Genomic DNA, 18,896 nt, shown 5'->3' with positions numbered 1-18,896 from the left:
TTGAAATAGACGCGACTGGATTCCCGGAGACTTGAAAAACGAGACGCTTGTGTCGCTTATAATTTCAGCGTCCCCTTTACTTGTCGATAGTTGACTCTGCGACTGAAAAATAGGTAAGCCATATCTCACCGGCGTCTGTATTGCCGTGATAAAATGTTGGATTTTTGGTCGCTGCCGCTAAAAGTGGCGGTTATAAAACGAACAGGACGTAAGACTCTAGTCCCTGCGTCATCATCGAGCTCAATCAGATCAACATCGTACAGTCTCAAGAAACTAAAAGGTGTGTTTGGATATCAAGCTTTGTTCTGAACTTGTTTGGCGGGGACTTTTCAAACTATACATACCCGGTTGATGATTAAATTATACGGTTGACCAAAGTTGACCGGAATCTAGCTCGTGATTAAAAGACAATACTACCACTGACGACTACTCGAATTCACCGTAAAACCACAAGAAAAGTCCACCGTGGATGGATCATTCAGTTATATAAAACTCATAGCCGAAAGAAACTAAACGGATCAGGTAAAAACGACGTAGTTTCATTATTAAAAGACTTCGGAATTTCCGAGGAGAGACATGCCCTTCATCGGCGGCAACACCCGCCGTAGTCCCCCCGGCAGCGGAGGCGGAAGCGGCTGGGGCCAATCCCTTCTCCCAACAACAGCCTCATCCAAATCCAAACTCCCGATCAATCGAAAACCACGGAAACGAACAGCTCTCGTAAACTTCCTCTTCACCAACTTCTTCCTCGTCGCTCTCGCCGTCTCCCTCCTCTTCCTCCTCCTCACGCTCTTCCACTTCGGCGTCCCGAAACCGATCTCCTCCCGCTTCCTCTCCTCCTCCTCCTCTTCCAGATCCAACCGATTCGCAAAGCCGCGGAAGAGTATCACCAACCGAAGGCACGTAAACAATTCACTCTCCGTCGCCGCCGTGGTGGATATCACTACCAAGGATCTGTACGATAGGATCGAGTTCAAGGACGTAGACGGAGGTCCGTGGAAGCAAGGGTGGCAAGTGACGTATAAAGGAGACGAGTGGGAGAAGGAGAAGCTGAAGATCTTCGTGGTGCCTCACTCTCATAACGATCCTGGGTGGAAGCTGACGGTGGAAGAGTACTATCAGTTACAGTCGAGGCATATTCTCGACACCATCGTCGAGACTTTATCCAAGGTGACGAAAAAGTCAACATACCGTGATGACGTCAGCGAGAATTGCATTTTAATTTTAGTTTATTATTTTTTTGGTGTAGGATTCTAGAAGGAAGTTTATATGGGAGGAGATGTCGTATCTGGAGAGATGGTGGAGAGACGCTTCGCCGGGTAAGCAGGAGGCTTTGAGTAGTTTGGTTAAGAACGGGCAGTTAGAGATCGTTGGAGGTGGTTGGGTGATGAATGATGAGGTAATGTTTGCTTGATAAAAAAATTAAAAAATGAGATATGTTGAGATGAGCTAAGTGTCTTTTTTTGATGTTATGTGCAGGCTAATTCACATTATTTTGCTATAATTGAACAGGTATGTTCTTCATCTCTTGACTTTTCATTTTTATGCATTTAAGCTTTCTACTTGTGTTTGTTTTTTAGAAGTTTTTTACTTTTACTGAAATAAAGATGATGATGATGACAGTGGTTACTGTATTTCTCATTTTATGTTTTCCTGTTCTGTTTCTGCTAGTCATTTCGTTTGTATTTATTATGTCACATCTGGTTGGTTATAGTTAGTCATTACCTAATACCTCGTTTGAGCTCAAAACCCTCGTTTTGGTTGTGTGTAAATAGTGATGTTAGAATATCATTTGATAGAGATACTGCTAATTTAGCCAGCCGCTTGTTGCTTTGTGTTCGTATCATGAGTTTTTTTTTTCCTTTTTGGGTAAAGCATCTTCCAAGAGTTAGGGTTCCAGGTTTTTTTTTGTGTGTAAACCATATTTTCTCAATATACTGGCTTATGTATCTGATTTTGTACTTGCAGATCGCAGAGGGTAATATGTGGCTGAACGACACAATTGGGGTCATTCCTAAGAACTCATGGGCTATAGATCCCTTTGGCTATTCGTCAACTATGGCTTATCTCCTCCGGCGTATGGGTTTTGAAAACATGCTTATTCAGAGGACTCATTACGAGCTCAAGAAAGAGCTTGCCCTGAATAAGAATCTGGAATATATTTGGCGTCAGAGTTGGGATACCATGGAGACAACAGATATTTTTGTTCACATGATGCCTTTCTATTCATACGATATCCCACACACTTGTGGTCCAGAGCCTGCAATTTGCTGTCAGTTTGATTTTGCTCGGAAGCGGGGATTCAAATATGAACTTTGTCCATGGGGAAAGCACCCAGTGGAGACCACACAAGACAATGTGCAGGAGAGGGCATCAAAGCTTCTGGATCAGTACAGGAAAAAATCCACCCTTTATAGAACCAATACCCTTCTTATACCTCTTGGAGATGATTTTCGTTACATCAGTATGGATGAAGCCGAGGCTCAGTTTCGTAACTACCAGATGTTGTTTGATCACATCAACTCTGATCCTAGTCTAAACACAGAGGCAAAGTTTGGCACTCTGGATGATTATTTCAGAACGCTTCGACAAGAAGCTGATAGAGTAAATTATTCTCGTCCCGGTGAGGTTGGCTCTGGTCAGGTTGTTGGTTTCCCTTCTCTCTCAGGTGACTTCTTTACATATGCAGATAGGCAACAAGACTATTGGAGTGGCTATTATGTTTCAAGGCCTTTCTTCAAAGCTGTTGATCGTGTGCTTGAGCATACCCTTCGTGGAGCTGAGATCATGATGTCGTTTCTGTTAGGTTATTGCCATCGAGTTCAGTGTGAGAAATTTCCGACAAGTTTTGCGTATAAGTTAACTGCTGCTAGAAGGAATCTAGCTCTTTTCCAGCACCATGATGGGGTAACTGGAACTGCTAAGGATCATGTGGTACAAGATTACGGCTCCCGGATGCATACTTCATTGCAAGACCTTCAGATCTTTATGTCTAAAGCAATCGAAGTTCTCCTTGGGATCCGCCAAGGGAAAGACAAATCTGATCAGTCCCCATCATTCTTCGAGGCAGAGCAAGTGCGATCCAAGTATGATGCTCAGCCGGTTCACAAGCCAATTGCTGCGCGTGAAGGAAACGTACACGCAGTTATACTCTTCAATCCATCGGAACAGACGAGAGAGGAGGTAGTGAATGTAGTTGTCAACCGTGCTGAAATCTCGGTTCTGGACTCAAACTGGACTTGTGTCCCTAGCCAGATTTCTCCTGAAGTGCAGCATGACAAAACCAAACTGTTCACCGGCAGACATCGCCTTTACTGGAAAGCTTCCATTCCAGCTCTTGGTCTGAGAACGTATTACATTGCTAATGGCAATGTTGAATGCGAGAAAGCTACACAGTCTAAACTCAAATACGCTTCTGAGTTCGACCCATTTCCTTGTCCCCCTCCATATTCCTGCTCAAAACTTGACAGCGATGTGACTGAGATCCGAAACGAACATCAGACTCTTGTGTTTGATGTTAAGAACGGCTTACTTCAGAAGATAGTTCATAGCAATGGACCAGAGACTGTCGTGAGAGAAGAGATTGGTATGTACTATAGTCCTGATAGTGGAGCTTACCTATTCAAACCAAAAGGTGAAGCTCAACCGATTGTTAAATCCGGTGGACATCTAGTCATCTCCGAGGGACTACTAGCCCAAGAAGTCTTCTCGTACCCTAAAACCAGATGGGAGAAATCTCCCATCTCTCACAGCACAAGAGTATACACTGGAGGCAACACGCTTCAGGATCTAGTGGTTGAGATGGAGTATCATGTTGAGCTACTCGGAGAAGACTTCAATGACCAGGAACTAATTGTCCGGTACAAGACTGATATCGACAACAAAAAGGTCTTCTACTCTGATCTCAACGGTTTCCAAATGAGCAGGAGGGAAACGTATGATAAGATACCCCTTCAAGGAAACTACTACCCAATGCCATCTCTCGCATTCATCCAAGGATCCAGCGGTCAGAGATTCTCTGTACACTCTCGCCAATCTCTTGGCGTTGCAAGTCTTGCAGATGGTTGGTTGGAGATTATGCTGGACAGACGCTTGGTCCGTGACGATGGGCGTGGTCTCGGGCAAGGCGTGATGGATAACCGCGCAATGACTGTTGTTTTCAACCTTCTTGTGGACTTCAACATCTCTCAGGCGGACTCTGTTTCTAACCCTTCCCTTCTCTCTCACCTCGTAGGTGCTCACTTGAACTATCCCATAAACACATTCATTGCCAAGAAACCGCAAGACATATCAGTGCGTGTTCCGCAATACGGGTCATTTGCTCCTTTAGCCAAACCATTACCGTGTGACCTACACGTCGTGAATTTCAAGGTTCCACGTCCATCAAAATACTCTCTGCCATTGGAAGATGACAACCCAAGGTTCGCCATTATCCTCAACCGACGAGCTTATGACAAAGCTAATTGCCATAAAGGAAGAAGAGCAAACTGCACAAGCGTGGCTGATGAACCAGTGAACTTCTCCGACATGTTCAAAGATCTTGCAGCTACAAAGGTGAAACCAACTTCGTTGAATCTTTTGCAAGAAGACATGGAGAGTCTCGGATACGATGATCAAGAACCACCCCGAGATGGTTCACAAGGACGTGTCTCGATCTCTCCCATGGAAATACAAGCTTACAAGCTTGAGCTACGACCTCACAAGTAAAAAAAAAGTATCATAGTTAAGACTGATCGTTTGACTCTTTGGCTGGTTACAGCCTCACAAGATCGTTGACTAAGAGGTTGAGCTCAGAATCTGCTTCTTGCTAAAAAAGCTGTTCGGGAAACGTAAAACTGACAAAAGAGAGAGTAGAAGCTGGAGAGCCTTTGTGTGTCCATGTAAAACTACTGTAAGACCTTAGTTACATAATTTTCCTTAAAAATGAACTTTTAATTTTCATGGAAATAAATAGTTGAATACAATCAATCATCAACTTAACATGCAATGTAACTGATTATTTTACTGATAATAACTCTTCAGTACAACATTCTTCATCAGCAGGCTTGACCATAAGTCTTGTACTCCCCATTGATCATAAACTCGGTGAAGTAAGAAGGTGGAGAATGAACGGCTCTGATCTCCTTGTACTCTCTCCACCACTTCATGAAACTGCTTCCCTCCAAGAAAATCTCCGGCGAAACCTCACGTTTTCTGATCATCTCCCACACGTCTTCTTCAAACGTCATGAGCTCTCTACTCACCACTTGTGTTTTGGTTAGAATCATAGCGTCCTCAACTTTAGCCCAGAAACAAGAATCAAACGTCAAAAGATCACTCAGGTCACTGTTCTTCGGTCTATCCGGGTTAATATTTTCTGCCTTAAACAATTTCTCGAGCACAGCATAGTGGGGAGACCTTCCAGTGGTTTGATAATCTGTTTTACCACTGAGGTAATACTCGGCAATGTCGAGCGGCTCGACCATCCGTCTGTAATTGTTTGCGGCTAAGAGAGACCGGGTCTTGAAAAGCGCCTTTTCGCTCTGAGGCATCTTCTTCACTTCTTCAACCAATTCTTTCCAGTACTCATTTAGCTCTGTTTTGCGCTTCTGAGCATCCACTTTGTCTTGTGAAGGACAAGACTCCATAGTTCTATACCAATCGTAGAAACCCATCTTCAACTTCTTGCTTTTCTTCTTGTCCCATTCAAAATATATCATGTTTATCTTCATGTCGATTAGCTTCTGAAGCCGATCAAAACGCCGCTTCTTGTTCTCAGCACGTTCCGCCATTCGGCTGAAAACGCCATCATCAATCGTCAATGTTGAATCCACCACCACAGGTTGAGCCAGACGACCAGGAACTTCTCCGTAGTCTACTACGTCCGCGTTAGCACCGCCTAGCAACTCCGTGACAGTCACAGGGTCGTCGATGCAAACGCATTGGGAGCCGACCCAAATCAAGAACGTTCCAAAAGGCTTGAAATATTTGTTCACGGGAGTTTGGGCAGCGTCAGCCACGTGAAGGAAACATGAGTTCCTCCAGGAGTCCTCAAGAATCTGTTGCAGCTTATCGTCTCCTATGAAAGCCGAGCCAAACGTGATGCACAAGGGACGTTTGAATTTAGGCTCCACTTTCTCTGTAAGCCACAGCGTAAAGAGAGATGCCACAGATCCTCCTAACGCAGCTCCTGTTATGATCACTTGTTTCTTGGACTTGAGCAACTCAATCAACTGCAAAACAACTAATATGACTTTTACTTTCAAGGATTTGAATAAGTCTTTTATTTTTGAAACTGTTTCATGTTAAAAAAAAATAGTCAAAGAGAGTAGAGTTTGGATTGAGAACTTTTACCTCTGATTTGAAGTGAATGAGATCTTTCCTGGCAGAGTCAAAGAGCTGGTAAGCAGGTGTGTGAAAGGAGAACGAGGGGTTCTTCTCAGAACATAGAAAGTGAAACGGATTCTGATCTTCTGACCCAGACATAAGAGTGGAAGCAGCAGAATCTAAACGGCAACTAGGTGCCGCGAAAACCACAATTGTGTATATGCCTTCCTCGTAAGCCTTGATATCTGAAACTTGAAATCCAAGGGTTGTGATCTTACTCCATACCATGCCTAAGAGACCGGACTTCGACACAAACGTCCCTTGCTCCACAGATTTTCTTCTAAAAAAAACAATGAATTTAGAAAATGTTGAGAACAGGTTTGGATAAACAATTATGTATAGATTATTTAATCTCTAACTTTATTAAAAAATATATATATATACATTTTGATTATATAATCTTCTGATCTGTAATTGTTTAGAGTTCTATAAATTTCAGGATCAGCCTTGAGGTAAGTAACTGAGTAGTTGTACTACTTACAGTGTAGAAGAAGCCATAGCTTTCAGCTGGAGATGTTCGGTAGAGAAGAGAGATATAAAGAGTGTCTAAATTATTGGAAGTAGGAGACAAACGATGTTGAAAATGAGTTATTCAGAATTATACTATAATGGAACCAAATGAACAGCTATTTATTTTTCGCGAAAAATGAAAATAAATAAGAAAAAAAAAAGAATTCCTCTTTCTGAACTTTCCGCGAAGGATCCATCCGCAAAAGCATAGATTCGTTTCCCCACACGCTTTCGAGACGACATATTTAGATGATGTTCACACTAGTGCAATCGTACAATAAACACAATTGCATTTCAATACAGTTTCATGATGACAATGTCAATGCTGGTTGACGATTTGTTTAGTATTAGCACTGGTGGTCTCATCGATAAGTGAGATTAGTTTTGGGTTTTGGACCTTTAATCATTTGATAAGCCATGTATCTCTCTGATTTCTAACGATACGTTGGCTCAGTTGGTTTTATAGTAAGACTTTCGTTAGTATGCTTCCTTAATTCGAATCTTTCTGGCAGCATTCTTTATTTTTTTTTCTATAAAGGAAAATGTATGTCTCTGATCTTTACGACCTTCCCGTCTATTCCTAACTCTCAATCTGCATTGGCGATTTAAACATATGGGCCCTGATAAAGGCCAACAGTCATATGTTCCAATAGTATATCAATAATATTCTGCATAACCAATTACCCATGTCACATCCTCCATTTTTTTTTGTCATTCATATTACTAAACCAAAATATAGGACCAAAATTAAACGCATTGCAAACTTATATGAAAACACCAGTTTTTCTCTAACATCATCATTGATTTAACGATAACATTTTACATTAACCATCGTTTATAAAAGGGTTTTAAGGACACTTGGGTCTGCCTCCACGTGTCTTCATGTTGACGTAACAAGATCCACACTTCTCCTTATTACCGTACGTGCCAGGAGGAACGCACTTGCAGCGGTAGCAGCACGTGACGCACGCTCTCATACATACGTTCTTCCTCGAGTGTTGGCCACATCGAGTCCCACATAAAGACACGCAATCTATATACCGTCCGAAAAAGTAGTCCAATGTTACATTTTTTAATCAATTTATCGTTACAATATTACAAAAAAAATATTATTAGCTTAACTTACTTATCCGAGGTCTGACGGGAGGCGGTGTCGGAGGTTTGTACGGTGGCTTAACAGGTGGTGCATTGACCGGAGGTGATGGGATTGGGTTGACGGGTGGTTTAGCTGGCGGTGGTGTTGTGACTGGCGGTGGTGGGGTCGGTTTGACAGGTGGTGCCTTATATGGAGGTATTGGGGTTGGTTTAACCGGCGCTGTAGGTGGTTTGACTGGTGGTATCGTGGGTGGCTTAACAGGTGGCGTTGGGGGTTTGTACGTAGGTGGTGGTTTGACTGGTGGCATCGTGGGTGGCTTAACCGGTGACGTTGGGGGTTTGTAAGGTGGTTGAACCGGAGGTGGTTTGACCGGTGTTGTTGTAGGTGGTTTAACAGTTGGAGGTTTGTACGTAGGTGGTGATGTGGGTGGAACCGGAGTGGTTGGGGGTTTGACTGGTGGTGTAATGGTGGGTGGTTTAATCGGAGTAGTAGGAAATGAGGGTGGCTTGTATGACGGAGACGGTGGTTTGATTGCCGGGGACGTCGGTGACGTAGGTAACGAAACCTGTCAATTGCATTGGAATACCAAGTTTAAACCTTTTTTTAGAAAGCAGTTTTACCTTTATTACGTAATAAATAGTATATTAGCCTAACCAATGCTTAAAGTATACACATTTAAATAGTTAGAGCGGAAATAAGAAATTTAGAAACATACTAATGCATTGGATTCCTCGTTTGAAGCAGCAAAAACAACCTGCTCGGTGATTAATCAAAATATATAGTTAGTTGAAATGTACAAACGCATAATGCGCGTAAATAGATAATATTTGAAGTCTATTTTTAGTCCTTCACACACTAAATGGAATTGAAAACATTAAAATTACTAATAACTTACATTGGCAAAGACTTGAAGAAAGATGAAGACTGAAAGAAGCGAGAGAGACATTCTGTGTGAGATGAGGAAGGGGTGAAGTCTCATGTTGAAGAGCAATTCAATGGCCTTTTGTGCTATAAATAGAAGTTCTTTTATTAAAATAAATATTAATTCCTGTTATTATCCATAAAATACAAAGAAATAAAAAAAAAATTTGACGGACAAAGAAATAATTTTAATCCATAGTAAGTGCTAGGTCCAGAGTAGTTATTGTATATGCATGCCAGCTTTGAACTTTCACTGCATCATAATTTCTCAGACCCCGAGGAACAACATATCAGATTCCCAAAATGGGTTGTGTAGATAACAGTACATGAAAAGGATAATTTATCATAATACATGAACTTTCCTTTTTATTCGTACACCAACTTGGAGTACTTTTATCAGTACAAATAATTAATTTTATTAACTCTATGAACTATGGTGAAAATATTGGGGTGAACGATCTATTTCCCCACGAGAACTATCGTATAGCATCAGATCCCCACCAAACTATGACCTCGTGCTAAAACTCCATGAATTTAAAGTTGTAAACTTATTTCTCTCCAAATTATAAGTTGTAAATTGATTTCTCCCCAAACCGATATTTCAAAACGTAATTGTCCATAGACCATGGTTTTAATCGGTTAACCGACCAATTAAACCAATAAAAATCTCAAACTAATTTTTTATTAAAAAAAAAGCGATTCACAAAAAAAAAAGTGATTCCCAGAATTTTTTATTAGACAAACAAATTTTTTTGGCAATTTTAATTCAATTTTTTAATGAATCAGTTTTTTTTTAAAAAGGTTTTAATTAGTTTAAAATTGGTAGGTTAATAGTAAACCGATTAAAACCATGGTCTATGGACAATTAAGTTTTGAACTATAGATTTGGGGAGAAATCAATTTACAACTTATAATTTGGAGAGAAATAAGTTGACAACTTTAAATTCATGGAGTTTTAACACGAGGTCATAGTTTGATGGAGATCTGATACTATACGATAGTTCTCGTGGGGAAATAGATCGTTCACCCCATTGGGATATGTTTGCGTACCCCAAGAAACCAGCGGAAGGCAATTTGACATTAATAAACTGTTTTTAGGATACAAATAAATAGCATTCAATTTGCCCATAAAGCTGTGTCGCTTATATTATTGCACCAGTGAAAAAACCCTTGTCGTTTTATCTAGCTTTGCTAACATGCAGCAAAATGATTTGAAATATCTACGTTATCAACTTATAGTATGCTTTTACATGTCCTTATAAAAATCTGAAGTGTTATCAAATCAAAGATGGACAAGAGCACATGGGTCATTTACATTGTTTCGATGAACTTTTTTTCTAATAAATCGGAAACAAGGAAACAGTTAATTATAGCGAAGTCGACACGCGTAAAGATTTTATCATTATAGGTCTCGTGCCTGATAAAAAAAAAATCACGAATGAATGTTTTCTTAATCTTAATCTTAATTATACCTTTTAAAACTGTTATTGTATGTGATACAATAGATTATAAGACATCATAAACTATAAAATGCAAAAGTACAACTAATAGAAAAAGATACAGAAATGTGCATTACTAGAGATGCAAGTACAACAATGCTTATTGGGTCAATAAAGAAGGAAGCTTTAAAAAGAAAAAACTTCTCTCTCTAACAAACGCTCTCGTCCATCTCTAACATCAAAGCCGTGAAACCCTAACTCCGGTCCGGCGGTGCCGGTGCCGGAGGCTCCTCCTTTCCCCTCATCTCCTTTTTCCTTTGCTCTCTTCTTTTCTGTCTTTCATCTGGTCTCCTTGCTCGTTGATTCTGGGTTAGTTGGGATTTTCCCGGCGGATCTCCGGATCCGTTGGCGTCGCATTCCGGCTCCCTCTGGAACAGCGGCGAGGCTGTGGTGGCGACGAAAGAGAAGTGGGTCGGCGTTTAGAGCTTGAGGATGAGCAAGATCTGATTTTCCCTTTACAGATCTGTGGCGATTCCTAACCGGTGGTGGCGCGTGACTCGGTGTGATGAGTTCTCCGTCATGGATCTACCTTCGCACATGGAGGTGAGACTTTCGGAGGCAAGGATTGACGGCGAGTGAAAGGTGGTTTGTCTTCTGGTTTTCGGGGATAACATGTACCGAAGGTCTGCGACGAAGGAGTGGTCGACTGGAGGAGCTTACCTTTAAGGGGTACGTGGTGGTGGTTCGACATCCCAGCGCCGGCGAAAATCAATTTAGTCGGTGGTCCGAGCCCCACACCGCTGGAAACTTGGATTCACAGTTCCGGTTCGTGCTGGCTACCAAGGCTCGATCTTTCATTCCGGATAGGTTTTGTCCGGTTTTATGGCTGAGGATCAGCACGTTGAAAGCTGGTGGTACAAAACTAATGCGGGAACACGCCTAAGGTGATGATGTTGTTGGGTCAAGTTTATCACGCCGATCTTAAGGGACCAACAGCTTGGTATAATTTGTAATCTCGTTTTTAGGATTGTCTCATTAAGTTAGTAAACGTGTCTGTATCATGAGGTCTAATTAGGTGGTTTAAGAGATGGTTTGCTTCGAGTCGTGGAGCTCTCTCATCTCACTGTGGTTAAAAAATACAGCATTGTACTCTAGGCTGCGCTGGATCCGAGTGAGTTTTCACCTAGTGAGTGTTCCAGAGTGTTGCTAAGATGCAGTGTTGTATATGTGGTAGAAACATTGTGTGTCAAAATGTCTTGTACCAAGTTTATGGGTGAATGAATCAGTTGAAGTTGAGCAAAAAAAAAAAAAAAGTACAACAATGCTTGAGCTGTGATTCACTATATATTTTACTATGTACACACTGACACACAACCACATGCATTGTTTAAAGCATGGAACCCAAAAGTCTATAAAATTCTCAACCTCCATGCTTTGTGGGGAACCCATATGAATTATTATAGTATTTTCTTGTTTTGATATTTCTTCTTTTAAAGCAACGAAAATATTAAATTCCCACTTTTTGTAATCTACTACGTTGTCTTCTTGCGAGGAACAAATAAAAGAAAGTAATCCTAAAATATTGAACATTAATGTGTTTGTTTAATCACAAAACGGAGCAGGAGAAACATGATTCAATTATTAGACAAGAACCTCGTCTTCGTCTTCAAAGCTCAGATTCAAAGTTTGTAACTTAAAGCCAGCTCCTTGTATAGTCTCTACCAAGCTTGACGCCACTCCTGTTGCTTGAACCGTTGTTTGCTTTGAAAGCTTCACATATACACACATACAACATAACATAAGTCAGATTCCATAGTCTAATCCAAACATTAAACATAGAGATGTTCTGATTTTCATGCAGCGATAACATAACTATTCCTATAAAAAGCCCTTGGCTTTTCAAGGTTCAGGCCCGATCCAACTTTCTTATGCGGCCCTGAAGACTAATCCCGTGGTTAACCACTATTAATATCTAAAACAAAACCCCATCCCATACATCTAATCCATACATATTCAAAGTCTATCCTTGTGGGTGCTTAGGCATGTAAAGGCAATGTATCAAGAGAATGTTGGATGTGGACATACCTCAACAACGGCAACACCTTCAGAAACTTGAACCTTTAAGTTGGAAACTCCATCGATGTCCTGAGAGAACAGACAAGATTTCATATAAGCCAAGAAACAGAAGAGAAACAGATGCATTCAACAAAGATTCTCCGCTAGCTCTGAACAGATTCGCTAGTTCAATGAGAGATCTTCTCATTGCAAAGTAGTTTACCTGTAAGGCCTTTGTGACATTAGGAATAGCTGCTTCGTTCAAAGTTCCATCAGCCTTCGAATCAACCAAAAAAAAAAAAAAAGCTAACAATGGTCAAGAGTGTAGTAGTACTTAGCATGAGTCTTCAATACAATTTAACTACGGTTGTGCATTAATATTCGTTTCTAAGCTCTTATATAACAATAAGCTATTCGTTTACAAAGCATTCCAGCTTATAGTTAATCAAACAAAGTCAAGTACCTGAAAGAACATGGTGAGCATGTCTGAAGGAGAGACAGGAACAGAGACAGTCTCTTGCTGTTGTTGTTGTTGTTGTTGCTCTTCATCTGCAATCGCAACGCCTTCTCCTCCTCCTTCTCCAAGGCACGAAAGCTTCCTCAACCCAAGGCGACTCTGTTTCGTAAACGCAGAAAAGCTGCAAACTCTGCTGTTCTCGATGGGTCTGGTTCGAAAGGTGAGGTTTTTCGATAGATGGGTCGAAGAAAGGTTAGGGCTTTTGGCTGTTGAAAGCGAGTGAAAGGTAGAAGATGCTGCAATCGACGCCATTTTTGCTTACTACTACTACCCAATCTTCACTCGATAAGGTTACTCTGTTTCTCTATGCTCACATTATCCACCCGCATGTCAAAAGACATAAACACCCTCCAAAGCTGGGCCTCAAAACGACACGACTCCACTAAATGGGTCTAAGCGTGCTAAGCAGTCATCTGAAGTAAAAGCCCACACATACACCTCAGCTGGTTAAGACCAACTCATAACTGAGAGTAGAGTGGACATTGTGTTGATTTTGTTGAACATCTATATCAGCATTAACAACTTTATGGTAGGAGGGGACAATATTCTGGGGCTGTATAGTTACTGTCAATCGCGGCTGAGACATAATTAAAACCTTCCATTGCAACATCTCCATCTTTCCGATCAATTGTGGACACTGGTACTCATGGCCGGTCCAGAGCATAGGCAAATAAACTGATTGTATAGGACATCATGATTTTAACCGATAATTTTGTTTTTTTTAACCGGGGCTTCTAGTTCAGGTGGTAAAGGGTTCACGGCTGTGAGTTCCGCTACATAGATTTGAAATCCGGCCACTGGGAATTTACATGCGGACCCTCCAATGCCCGAAACCGAAGACCGTTAACGGTGAGCCATATGATGACGTCTTGGCAGCGTCCTTGCTCGCTTTTGTCTCTAGTCTGTACCACCACGGTGGAGCCAGAACACTCGGTTATCAAAAGAAAAAAACCCGATAATTTTAGCTGTATATAAGGTATTATAATTTTTTTTTGTATTAATAACAAGGACATGAAATTTTAGGTGAGTTTGGGACATCAATAAAATTTTAAAAATGTTGGACCGGCATTATGGAACGTAAATCTCTACGTGTTTTAGCTTATTAGCAAAAAAGACTTTCTCAATCTCTCCTGATATTTCTGTGAATTGAAATTGATCATAACGGTATTACTGTGAACAAGGCTCATAAACCCCACCGCTGTGTAGTGTCATTACTGTGAAATGAAAAAGATCATAACGTTATTACTATGAACAAGTCCCATACCAAACCAAATTACGTTCTAATGAGCAATGATCACCATGGTACAAACAGGTTTGGTTGTCTAGCGCTGCTAAATCTCTCTAGTTATCGCTTGACAATTTATTAACGTCATTAGTCTCTCTACTCACACATAGCTCTTCAAGGAGTGAATTTAAATTCTTCCAAGACGAACCAGTCCCTTGAGCCAAAGCTTCTTTCGCCATTTCTGCATATTCTTTCACAGTCTTCCCCGTATCTCCATCTATTAACTCTTTAACCTAAAATGGTACAAATAAAAAATGAAATAATTAAAGACAAATATAATTAGTGCCATAATCTAATATTAAATTCATTGAAATGTAAAAACAATTTGATATGTATACCTTTCGACTAAGTTCTTCTCTTGTCACTAGCCCTTCCACACTTCCATCTACCGTTTCGATCCTTACACCAACCTTTAACTCTTCCACTACCAACTTCGCATTGAGTGGCTGCTCAGCCATCATTGGCCAAGCCAGCAATGGAACTCCAGTGCAAATACTCTCTTGCACCGAGTTCCATCCGCAATGACTCAAAAACCCTTTGACACTTTCATGTGACAATATCTCCCATTGATCCACCCAATCTCTCACAATTATCCCATGATCTTTCACTCTCTTTTCGAACCCTAATTCTCCAGTCAATTCTTCCACGTCCACTCTCGTGACCCACAAGAAGTTAACCTTTGCATTAATCAATCAAAGGCCACGTAATTTAACAACATAATGCATGTTCTGTCATTTTTTTTGGAATAAAGATGCATGTTCTGTCATTCCATACATGCATTAATGAATACAACGGTGACAGTTAATGTCAACCACTAGTATGTTTTTCGCATTCTAAAATATTAAATGGTTGATAAATACAATATACTAGTAATTTTTGTTTTTTAGCATCTACTAGTAAATAATTATTAGAACATGATATAATACTTTTTCTACCCATTACAGCATCTTTCACGCGAACGCGTTTCTTAAGGAATAGACCCCGCGCTTATGATAAAAACGGGTTTCATAAATCGCGAGATAAAAAACGGTTTCGGTCCGTTTCTTACACTATTTTGCGGGTTCCACTGTACGTGGCAGCTCGCGATTGGTTCCGTTTTTAAATTTTTTTTTAATCAGATAAAAAAAAAGTTTAGAAACCCATTTCACCAGATAATCATACTCTTAGTTATTCATATTTTGGCATCGACGGTCATACATACGTACCTTGGAATCTTCTAACCCTAATGCTATTTCCTTGAGCTGCTCTTTTGAAATCTCCGTCTGCGTTCCAAACGCCAAATATAAAACCGGACATTTTTCCTCTTGTTTCCGGTCCAACCAATGAATCCAACTCGGTTTATCACTTTCCGGTTTATCTGGATTCACCAAACACAAAGGTCCAATACACCACGGTTTGGGGCCATCGCTATCACGGAGCCGGAAGTCAACGAACGCTGACTCGAGCTCGTAAAAACTGTTAACTATGACTCCGCGGCTTTTCCCCGTGGACACTATCTGGTCGACGAATAGCTCAAACTCTGGACCCGATCTATCCGGGTGGGTAAAAATAGGTGAGAACTCACACTTCTTAACCGATATCCATGGGAAATCCGGTACAGTAACCGGTTCGGTTTCGGATTTAATTATTTCCGGTTTGGTAAAGAGTTGGTGTACGTATACGGAGGAGAAGAGAGCTGACGCGTAGTTGTTCATGCCGTAGAACGCGAGGCTCGGGATACCGAGCTTAGCGGCGGAGTCCAGCGTCCACCAGAGGAACCCGTCGGCGACGATGAAAGAAACGTGTAGAAGATTCTTGAGTGTTTCTTCAAAGAGAGGCTGGAGAGACTTCGTTGCGCGCGTGAAGGGCACGAAGAGCGACATGGAAGGGAGCTTGTCGGTGGTCTCGACGCCGGGAGGGATACCGGAGATGTTTTCCGGGAAAGGGAAGGAGATTATTTTGGTGGATGATGAGACGTCGGAGAGGAAGTTTGAGATGAAGGGATGGTTTTGTGGGGTGGTGAAGATGGTGATGGAAATGTTTGGCTCTTCGCTTTGGTCGGAGGGGGAGATGACACGGTTGTGGCGGAGGAGGAGGAGACGGGCGAATCGGAGGAGAGGGATGGTGTGGCCCTTTGACATGTAAGGAAAGAGAACCACATGGTGAGGTGATGAAACTGCCATAGTTTTTGTTTTCTTTACGTTGATTTCACAAAACTACTTATAGCCGAGGTGACTTTTACTTAATTGTGTTTCCAAAAATAGTTACTGTGTTTTTGACTAGAGCATGATTAAAGAGGGAGTTTTTAAATCGGTTCTTAGCGAAATATAAAAATTTAACTTTTAATAAAAAAAAAGCTAAAAATCAAGATAAGAAAAGTAAATATTAGTATAGTAGAAAACTTTTTTTTTTACTTGAATGTCATTGTTTTTATGGTTCCAACATGCATTAATTGTTTTATGACTTGGACTTTACAAAATAATTTTTCATTGTAACATTCCATATGGATTTTCTTGAGTTCTTTTGTTGATAAAAAAGGAGGTCATCAAAACATTCTTTTTTTTCATCATCAAAAAATTCTTCGGTGGAATCAGCATTAGACAGGTAATAAAACAGCACACCAAAATAATTTGGTAGGAAAAAATCAACAGTAGACTAGATCTGAACTAATTTTGTTTAGTAAATGAACATAGAAAATTACATGTTTGCCAATAAAAAATGAAATATTGAAATTTGGCACCTAAATTGATATATATTTAAATGATGTATTAATATAGTCACCCCAACTCCATTAAATATGTGTTAATATATGCTGTGATGCACTTTCTTTTTTTAAACGCTGTATTAATATATGCACATTAAATGATAAATATGGGAGTAATATTCAAGAGAAGACTGTACAAGGTAAACGTTTTCTTTCTTTCATTTAATCACGTCTCCGCATGACAAGTATGCAATTTGTTACTGCTTTTTGGACATGTTTTTCGTATCAGTTTCTCTGGTAAGCAAAGTCCATAGCGTGATAAATTTTATTCTAGAAACCATGCTAAAAGAATAAATAAGGAACAAACTGAAGAACAAGAAATCTCTACTTTGTTCAAATTCACCTCTTATAGTTGATAATGATATCATTTCACTCAGAAACTAATACAACACTTACCTAGTAATATCATCCTACAAAAGATTCATCTTTATGATTTCGTGCTTACTTTGATATAAATTTTCTTAAATAATCGATCTTTCCTTATTATCTACTGTAAATAAATGCTTTAAACTAAACAACAAGGAAACTTAATTGGTTGTTAAATAAAACAAGCAAACAAGAAAAACATTTTACGTTACAAAACAAATACACGTGTACGTATTTTAGGTGTCAGCATGTATACTGGCATTCATTTAGTCACCATGTTGATAATACATATGTCATGCATGGTTCATGGATTCATGAGAAGGATAAGCGTTATAGACTAATTTCGTAAATAAGCTGTCCTCGTCAGTCGTGTTATACCATATGTCCTTCTCCTAAACTGAACGTGTAAGGAAAAAAAGAGGCTAAACTTGTTGCATCAAAGCGTTACGCAAAATTTTGTCGTATATTCATTTTTTTCTTTCTTTCTAGAAGCTAAGTTTTGTCAAACCTCATGGAGGACACTATTAATTAGCTCGTTAGTTAACTCAAGAATTCAAATAAAATTTTAGCTAATCAATTTTTAACTCACGTCATTCAACAATGCTGTATTTGATTAGAAAAAAGTAATGCCGGAAATGAAAATTTTGACGTTTTGATAGATTTATTTATGTACTACTGTGTACTAGTGGTGTACCGTGTACGTGATTACTGTAGTCTTAAAAATCCTCCATAATAAGATGGGCCTAAATAATTCAGAGCTTAGTTTATATTAGGCATTTTCTTAGCATACTATAAGCCCATTAATAATTGGATAGCTAAACAGTGAATTAACCCAACGTGTCCGAAGACTTCAGCTTCATTTTGGGCTTGCTTAATTTCTACCTTCTTCAATGGAAGTTAGGAAACGGAAGAACGCCGACGGTGGCGCGTCAGTTAACGCCGGCGATGACCGGACTCCGTCTAGTGTTTCTTCTACATCAGATCGAACAGTACGATCGAACGTTATGGTTAGTATGATTCTTCTTGATTCGGTATATACAGTGTTCTGTTACTTTTAAATGATGTAATGTATTAGTTTTAGCTCTCAGTGTGTTTAAATAACGGTAAATAGAATGGCTTGATGTGTTACAATCCTTTCTTTTTATGTGCAGAGCAAAGCTCCACGTCTCATGCAATCTGCATTTTCAACTCTTGGTGATCTCTATTTGTATAAACTCTCAGATGCTCTGTATGGAGAAAGTGTTGCAAGTTGGTCTGTATCCTTTCTATGCACCATACTGAGTCATTTTCTTTATTTCATTCAATTTGTATTTGCATTTTATAGTGCGGATTGCTTCCTTCTCTTTTATCAAATGGCAAACTGGTTCATGTTCTTCTGTATGAACCGTACCTTCTCAAACTGCTTGGAGACTGTTCTTACCATCATGGGGCTCTACTATTATAGATCCTTCCAAGGACTATCAAGTCAATCGGAAGTGAGGTTTGGTCATAGCGGCTCTAGCACGTGCCGTAAGACCAACAAGTGCAATCATATGGTTATAACTTATACGTTGGGACCCTTGAGCTAATTTTTTGACGCCTAATAAGGTCAAATTCAT

General features: G+C 40.1%; 5 protein-coding genes across 7 annotated transcripts; 1 reads left to right on the top strand and 4 right to left on the bottom strand.

Moving 5' to 3' along the window:
* The first annotated feature begins 370 nt into the window (after positions 1-370).
* Positions 371-5,008, top strand: LOC103856103 (alpha-mannosidase 2). The gene is made up of 4 exons (XM_009133181.3): positions 371-1,170; positions 1,250-1,399; positions 1,480-1,512; positions 1,969-5,008. The coding sequence occupies exons 1-4, from the start codon at positions 577-579 to the stop codon at positions 4,705-4,707; spliced, it is 3,516 nt and encodes a 1,171-aa protein (XP_009131429.1). The 5' UTR covers positions 371-576; the 3' UTR covers positions 4,708-5,008.
* Positions 4,918-7,069, bottom strand: LOC103856104 (senescence-associated carboxylesterase 101). 3 transcript variants are annotated; one of them, XM_009133182.3, is made up of 3 exons: positions 6,848-7,069; positions 6,334-6,646; positions 4,918-6,212 (listed from the first exon to the last, which is right to left on the bottom strand). In XM_009133182.3, the coding sequence occupies exons 1-3, from the start codon at positions 6,862-6,864 to the stop codon at positions 5,037-5,039; spliced, it is 1,506 nt and encodes a 501-aa protein (XP_009131430.1). In that variant the 5' UTR covers positions 6,865-7,069; the 3' UTR covers positions 4,918-5,036. The 3 variants fall into 3 exon arrangements, with proteins under 3 accessions (XP_009131430.1, XP_009131431.1, XP_033143883.1); XM_009133183.3 differs by having other exon boundaries at positions 6,334-6,643; positions 6,848-7,019; XM_033287992.1 differs by having other exon boundaries at positions 6,751-6,849.
* A 506-nt stretch (positions 7,070-7,575) lies between these two features.
* On the bottom strand, positions 7,576-9,076 carry LOC103856102 (gibberellin-regulated protein 14). The gene is made up of 4 exons (XM_009133179.3): positions 8,868-9,076; positions 8,688-8,726; positions 8,003-8,537; positions 7,576-7,909 (listed from the first exon to the last, which is right to left on the bottom strand). The coding sequence occupies exons 1-4, from the start codon at positions 8,949-8,951 to the stop codon at positions 7,725-7,727; spliced, it is 843 nt and encodes a 280-aa protein (XP_009131427.1). The 5' UTR covers positions 8,952-9,076; the 3' UTR covers positions 7,576-7,724.
* Positions 9,077-11,837: 2,761 nt separating this feature from the next.
* LOC103856101 lies at positions 11,838-13,217 on the bottom strand. The gene is made up of 4 exons (XM_009133178.3): positions 12,851-13,217; positions 12,611-12,664; positions 12,418-12,477; positions 11,838-12,102 (listed from the first exon to the last, which is right to left on the bottom strand). The coding sequence occupies exons 1-4, from the start codon at positions 13,154-13,156 to the stop codon at positions 11,974-11,976; spliced, it is 549 nt and encodes a 182-aa protein (XP_009131426.1). The 5' UTR covers positions 13,157-13,217; the 3' UTR covers positions 11,838-11,973.
* Positions 13,218-14,048: 831 nt separating this feature from the next.
* On the bottom strand, positions 14,049-16,821 carry LOC103856100 (UDP-glycosyltransferase 90A1). The gene is made up of 3 exons (XM_009133177.3): positions 15,395-16,821; positions 14,528-14,866; positions 14,049-14,422 (listed from the first exon to the last, which is right to left on the bottom strand). Exons 1-3 carry the CDS (start codon positions 16,349-16,351, stop codon positions 14,246-14,248), a joined length of 1,473 nt encoding a protein of 490 aa, XP_009131425.1. The 5' UTR covers positions 16,352-16,821; the 3' UTR covers positions 14,049-14,245.
* Between the last annotated feature and the right edge of the window lie 2,075 nt (positions 16,822-18,896).

Source organism: Brassica rapa, chromosome A03 (genome assembly GCF_000309985.2).
Source record: "Brassica rapa cultivar Chiifu-401-42 chromosome A03, CAAS_Brap_v3.01, whole genome shotgun sequence".
Taxonomy (NCBI): Eukaryota; Viridiplantae; Streptophyta; class Magnoliopsida; order Brassicales; family Brassicaceae; genus Brassica; species Brassica rapa.
The sequence above is the reverse complement of the archived record's forward strand: the minus strand, read 5'-3'. Positions and strand labels throughout refer to the sequence as shown.

Coding starts and splice junctions, on each gene's coding strand:
- LOC103856103 (XM_009133181.3), top strand. CDS start 577: ATGCCCTTCATCGGCGGCAACACCCGCCGTAGTCCCCCCGGCAGCGGA. Junction 1,171..1,249: donor TCGTCGAGACTTTATCCAAG/GTGACGAAAAAG, acceptor TTTTTGGTGTAG/GATTCTAGAAGGAAGTTTAT. Junction 1,400..1,479: donor GTTGGGTGATGAATGATGAG/GTAATGTTTGCT, acceptor TGTTATGTGCAG/GCTAATTCACATTATTTTGC.
- LOC103856104 (XM_009133182.3), bottom strand. Junction 6,213..6,333: donor TCATTCACTTCAAATCAGAG/GTAAAAGTTCTC, acceptor GTTGTTTTGCAG/TTGATTGAGTTGCTCAAGTC.
- LOC103856102 (XM_009133179.3), bottom strand. CDS start 8,951: ATGAGACTTCACCCCTTCCTCATCTCACACAGAATGTCTCTCTCGCTT. Junction 8,727..8,867: donor TTCTTCAAGTCTTTGCCAAT/GTAAGTTATTAG, acceptor ATCACCGAGCAG/GTTGTTTTTGCTGCTTCAAA. Junction 8,538..8,687: donor ACGAGGAATCCAATGCATTA/GTATGTTTCTAA, acceptor TGCAATTGACAG/GTTTCGTTACCTACGTCACC.
- LOC103856101 (XM_009133178.3), bottom strand. CDS start 13,156: ATGGCGTCGATTGCAGCATCTTCTACCTTTCACTCGCTTTCAACAGCC. Junction 12,665..12,850: donor TGCTCACCATGTTCTTTCAG/GTACTTGACTTT, acceptor GTTGATTCGAAG/GCTGATGGAACTTTGAACGA. Junction 12,478..12,610: donor ATGTCACAAAGGCCTTACAG/GTAAACTACTTT, acceptor CTGTTCTCTCAG/GACATCGATGGAGTTTCCAA.
- LOC103856100 (XM_009133177.3), bottom strand. CDS start 16,351: ATGGCAGTTTCATCACCTCACCATGTGGTTCTCTTTCCTTACATGTCA. Junction 14,867..15,394: donor TAGGGTTAGAAGATTCCAAG/GTACGTATGTAT, acceptor ATTAATGCAAAG/GTTAACTTCTTGTGGGTCAC. Junction 14,423..14,527: donor GAGAAGAACTTAGTCGAAAG/GTATACATATCA, acceptor GTACCATTTTAG/GTTAAAGAGTTAATAGATGG.